At 46.7% G+C, this 5,830-nt stretch overlaps 1 protein-coding gene across 10 annotated transcripts in view; it reads right to left on the reverse strand.

Moving 5' to 3' along the window:
- IGSF5 (immunoglobulin superfamily member 5) overlaps nucleotides 1–5,789 on the reverse strand; it is a 34,379-nt gene extending 28,590 nt beyond the window's left edge. Inside the window, exons 1-4 of one of the 10 annotated variants that reach the window (XM_075099666.1) lie at nucleotides 5,716–5,789; nucleotides 5,501–5,606; nucleotides 5,098–5,206; nucleotides 2,547–2,744 (exon numbers count right to left, since the gene is read on the reverse strand). In XM_075099666.1, the coding sequence (XP_074955767.1) occupies nucleotides 2,547–2,604 (58 nt within the window). In that variant the 5' untranslated portion in view covers nucleotides 2,605–2,744; nucleotides 5,098–5,206; nucleotides 5,501–5,606; nucleotides 5,716–5,789. Of the gene's footprint in view, nucleotides 1–2,546; nucleotides 2,745–5,097; nucleotides 5,207–5,500 lie in introns of all 10 variants that reach the window. The other 9 variants (XM_075099697.1, XM_075099704.1, XM_075099686.1 and 6 more) reach the window with 9 other exon arrangements.
- Between the last annotated feature and the right edge of the window lie 41 nt (nucleotides 5,790–5,830).

A 5,830-nucleotide genomic window follows, 5' to 3' on the forward strand; every position in this document is an offset into this window, starting at 1 on the left:
GCCTTATTATCATATTTCAGAATAATCTCCCTCTCTATACCTATATCATCCTTCCATAAACCCTGCCTTTTATCCTTCAGTTTCTGTGTGTAGTCTGTCTTCCTCCCTTCCTGCTCTGCTATTTCTGTTTGGATTTCTACATTTTTTGTAGCCTTCCAGTCTGTTTTAAATTCCTTTTCCTTTTCACTTTCTCTTTAGTCTCCCTTGGTTTCCTGCCTTCCCTGCCTCATTGCTGGCCCACTGCTCCAGCAACAGCTCTGCAATAAATTATTTTGGATTTGGTAGGATTCCTCTTCAGCAAATCTTGAGTTTATTTCAGAAATCAACAACCCTGAGGCTGAGCTTTTTGAAAATCAAAATATCCACCCACCTGCTTACAAACTTCTCCACAGCCCCCAAGTGTGTCTTTCCATCTCTTCTCTTACTCACTATTTGACAGCTGTCCCTTACAGCCCCTCTTGGCTCTGCCACTGGACTACTTCTCCTTTCCTCCTGCACTGCCTCTTTCCCCTAGTGGTGAGGGTCCCCAGGCTGGGAGCACCACAGCAGCAGCACCACCAGTATCCTGGCAGCAGGCTGGGACACCACACTGAATGTCAGCCGTGTGGTCTGCAATACTATTGCTGCCAAAGGGCACACTGTGCCCATCCACGGGGATGGATGCTCAAACTGGCTGTGCAGTGCAGCTTCCTCGACAGCCTAGCCACACCACCCAGCCTTGTGACTCCTGATACCCTGAGAGCAGCAGCACTTCTTTCAAGAGCAACACTGGACTCTCCACAATACACTTTTTCTCTCTGCTTTGGGGTGTGCTCCCATGGCTGCCCCATGCAGTGTGGGCAACACCTTCTACCCCAGGACAGCTTGCAGGTAGGGCAATAAAACACCCATTGCAGGGGTGCTTGGCTAAAAGCTTTAGTGAAGGGTAATACAAATCATCTAAAATACGTAGCACTCTGCTCTGGATGCTTGGGAAGACAGTGCAAGAACCAGAACAAATAAAAATCGAGGCTTCCTTGCTGTAACAACTCAGCATCCAAACCCAAGAGATCTAGGGACCTCTTGAGCCAATGATTGCATCTGCACCTATGGCTCTACCCTCAAAGATATTTGTTTCTAGCTTTTTTCAGCCTGTTTATAATGTGTCTCCCACATAGCTTTACTATTTAATTATATACTGTGAGGAAAAGTATATTCTTTGGTTTGCCTTAAACCTTCTTTCTGATAGTTTTACTGGTTCCCTCTAGTTCTTTTTGTTTTGAGAAACTGTGAATGACAATTTCACCATTCACCTTCATATAGTAAATTATTTTAATAAATCTTTACTATTTCTTTTTTTTTTTCACAAGTGGAAATATATCCCAGTGTAACAAAGGCCTCCTCATACCTTTAATCACCTCTGTCACACTTTATACCTTTCTCAGACCTAATGTGTCCTTTTTGAAATGGAAGGGCTAACAAAACATCCAGTATTCAAGATAATAAGCTTTCTGCAGATTTATATAACGCCAGGTTTCATTGTACTTCCCTTGCTGAAAACACCAAGTGGTGAAATTTTCTCTCTGTTTCAGCAATTTACTCTTTCCAAGATATCTATTCTTTTTCCCCACTAGACATTTTCAGTTAAGTGATGCTCTGCATTGAATGTTTTCTCTCCTTTATTACTTACTCACTTGGCATCATGACATTTTCTGGAAAATCTTCCTAGTCTCTTTTTGGATTTGGCTGGCCTAAGTAATTCTGCACCACCTGCAAAGTCTGCCACCTCATAGTTCACTCCTCTTCACTAGGTTGTTTAAGAGCTTGTTGAATACCACACATCCATGTGCAGCTCCACTGGGAATACCACTCTGCTCAGAAAACTCAACATTTATTCCTGCACTGTGTTTGCTTTCACCAATTATTAAGCCAAGACAATACCTTCCCTCTCATACCACTGCAGCTCCCTCCTTTCAGAACCTGTTAAAATCCCAGATAGACTATAATAAAAAAAAAAATCAGCTTTGTTTCCGTTACCCAACTAGTCACCTTATATTCACATTTTCTTTAAAGCTTTGCCACCAAGATACCTTTTATCTGAATTCACTTTGAAACTCAGGTGTGTGAAATGTAAATTGGAGGCAAACCAGCAAAATGATAATTTGCACATATTTCTGGAAGAAAAATCAGCTGCTGACATTGAGTTCTCTATAGGTGCTCCCCTCAAAGGCAGTCCCAAACAGACAGGAGGAAGGTGAGCGCAAGGAGAGGGAGAAATAAGTGGGACATCCCTGCTCACTGGAAGTGGGAGAGTGGGAGAGGGCAGCCTCCCCATCTCCTTCCCACCTCATCCACTGCTCACCTCTGCACACTGAAGCCCAATCTAAGCCATCAGATCTTCAGGCTTGAAATGCAAACTTAAGCATTTCAAACAGTTTAAGTAATCCTCCCTCTGGGACTGACTGTTCAATCTGATATCACCAGTAACTGCCATTTACATGTCTTTAAAATTCATTCACACATTTTGTCCACAGTGGTTCATTTCACAGGTTATGAATATGTCCTACCTGGTAGCGAGGCAGTTAGGATGAGAGGAATTAAAATGAGTTTCTGGAACCTCTCCATTGGAGCATTCTCTCCTGGTCCCTAAGGCAGAAAGCCACCAGCGGTCACTGCATACTTGAGAAGAATCTGAAGGACAGAACTTATCAAAAAAAATCCATAATGAGCTGCTGCTTTGCGTCCTGTGATAAAATGTGAGTGACCTGTATTACCAACAAGGCGAGAAGATTAAATGAGGGAGGGTTTAGAAGGAGAGCAGTACCTTTTCTCAAAACAACTGTTTCAGAAGAAGTAGAGGAGCTTTCTTCAGCAGAGAAACATCACCCTACAGACCATGCATCTCTCACGTCCCTAGTCCCTCCTGGCTATTACACTGCTGCTTCAAGATTGGCTATGTCAGGAGACCTTCATCTGCATCATTAATGTTAATCATGAGCAGCTGGGAAAAATAATTCTCTAAACTGCCCGCAATGCCATGTGTATTGTGGGTGTGCCATCTATGCCACCGCCAGCGGTGTCCTGGCAGACTAATGAACCCTATGCTCCATCACTTACGGTTATGCAGGACAACTGCACAGGGCACCAGCAGCTCCCCTGGAGTCAGAGGGTAGCAGAGCTCCATACTGAGGGGTTGTTACCCCACCTCGGGAAAATGATGCCTCCCGCACCTGGCAGCCCGTGGGAGAGGAAGTGGGAATACATCCCAATCCATCACTACACCCAAAAAGTTTTTTTTGTTGTTTTCATATGTGCTTTACTCAAAAACTAGGATTCCTATTCACACATTTCCAGGCAGAGCCTGGTACCATCATTGCTGCAGCAGTCCTGTCAGGCTCTTACTGTACAAGGGCCACTGTGCCCAGGAGGAATGGCTCCTGCCACCCTGGCCTCTCTGTCCCACCTGCCTTGGGGCAAGGATGAGAAATGCCAAATTGCCTCCCAGGTCCCCAGACTGACCGCTCAGAAAGGCTGCCAGTGCAAAGGGGGTCCTCAGAACTATTTCTCTGAACCTGAGAGCACCTCTTACACCCCAAAATAAAACACCACGAGTTCTGCACCATGATCAGAGATAAGATACAGAGCTTGGGTAGGAGCCATCACCCTTCTTCTGCTTTTTCTGCTTTTCCAGTGTTTGTGATTCACTTATGTGATATTATTCTCCTCCCCCTCAAAATATGTGGGAGAGAGTTTGACTGCACTACTTGGTTTACAAACTTCTCAGCTGAGAAATTGAAGCCTGCCTTCATGAAGGGGACATGGGCCAGAGGACGTGCTTTTGTGGCCAGCCCAAACTTTTGTCAGGAAACTTTTGATTCCAGGGGTTTTCTTTGTGGCAGCTCTATGCAATGCAATGCAGAAATAGTAGTATCACCACAGATACACCCTGAGTTTCCTGTAACAAACATTCTTTTTTAACAACCCTTTTGCTAAGACCAAAACCACACCAAGGTGCAAAACACGAAAGCCTTGACCCAGCTGTTTTGCTGCCCTTAAGCAAGCAGTTAATTTCACAGTCTTGTGTGAAGACCCTGCACTGATTCCCAGCAGGGCTTTTGTGAAAGCAGTGGTAGTAGTATGATACAGGGGTGGGTGGCAATGCCTCTCTTGGGGTGCCTGTGCGGGCAGAATACCCCCCACCCAGACCTTCCCTGCCTGCTGCACCACTGCAACCAAAAACCAAAATATTTTTGCTGTCTTTCCAAGCGTGTTCAGCTGCAGCATCAAGCTTTACTAGAGCTCTGTTCACTGGTCAGTGCTTTAAGCAGGGATCTCATTGAGTTTACTGCAGCATCTGCCACCTGACCAGCTCAGCTGGCAGCTTGCTCTGCATTTTCCCATTTTACAAGCTTTCAGTTTACCTTGTGAATTTAAGGCACAGCCATATCAAATAATCAACATTTAGGCTGAACCTGTGGGCTGATTTCTTCACCTGCATCTTGGGAGGCAGACTAATTTGTAGTCTGGTTTGGGTTTGCCCAATTAATTTTGGAAGGTTTTGGTTTTTTCTCACTTCTATGTTTCATGTCCGGAGGAGTCCTGAGAAGGTAGCTGGGGTGGGAGGGTCGCCATGCACAGCTTGGAGGGATTTCTCCTTACTCTGCCACTGTAACAGCTCTCAGCATGTACATGAATCAGTCAGTAGTTTTTAAGAGTTAGTAGTATCTGTCATATGAAGTGAAACAGCCTATGTCAAGCACCAGGAAACAAATCCAAAAGTCAGGGCTGTGTCCTTTTCATGATCCGAGGCAGGATCTACAGGCCTGGAGAGGACCCCACCAGCTAGGGCAGCAGCCTTCATACCTCCACATACAAAACCAGCTGCACCAATGCAAGCTGAGCTGAGCGAAGTTTTATGGAGAAGAATAAACTTGCTAGATTCTTATGCCCAAATTCAGCCCAAAATCAGTTAATAGCTTGGGGTGAAGTAAAGCAAGACAGGAAAGGATCTATTACGTTTTGTTTTACTTTGTTTCAGAATGGACTTTTAAAGGGCCAGGAAATATTACCCAATCCCCAGATGAAACAGGATATTTTGGTCAACAATGAAATAAATACCTGGGGTTTGGGCTGAGCTGCTTTTCACCTCCTCTGCAGGTGTGCGGGGAGACTCACATCACCAGCGCTGCCAAGCATGGCTCTGAGCCTACTCCCTTCCGCATCCGTGCTGGAGGCAAGGGGATAATATTGATAATATCTTCCTAAGGGAGCAGCAGCCGGATCCGGCCTGGCACAGAGCAGGGCTCCGATGTTTTGGGCACCCCGCGATGTGGAGGACACCAACCCCAAAGGCCGGGGGGCACAGCAGGAGATGGGGATCACAAAATGCCCTAGTTCACCCCACTGCTGCTGGCCCAGGGCAGGCTTCCCTGCTGAGGCAGGAGCAGGGGAGAGGGCTAAATTATCTTTCAGCTGCCAGCTCCTTCTGTCGGGAAGCAAATAATGGCTCTGGAGGGGTTACCTGGATCACTTCCCCAGGCGCCGAGAGGGTGTCTCCCACCGCTTTCCTTTTGATGGCAGGCCCCGCTGGCACCCTCCGCCTCAGGGGACGCAGGAGGAGATTGGCACTGTTCAAAACAAGGAGCCCCAGGCCAGCCCTTGTCTCCTCGCCCCGGGGAAACCTCCCTCAGGCAGAGGGGCTGGCTGCCGGTGGTGCCACCGGGAAGGAGCACTGACCTCTGCCGACTCTCAGCCGGGCGTCTGCCCTGACATTGTTCCCGCGATACGGTGAGGTAAGGATTGCCTCTCCTTTCCCCTGCTCAAATACGCCTATCACTGTGTTAATATTTAA

Source organism: Phalacrocorax aristotelis, chromosome 1, assembly GCF_949628215.1.
Source record: "Phalacrocorax aristotelis chromosome 1, bGulAri2.1, whole genome shotgun sequence".
Lineage (NCBI taxonomy): Eukaryota > Metazoa > Chordata > Aves > Suliformes > Phalacrocoracidae > Phalacrocorax > Phalacrocorax aristotelis.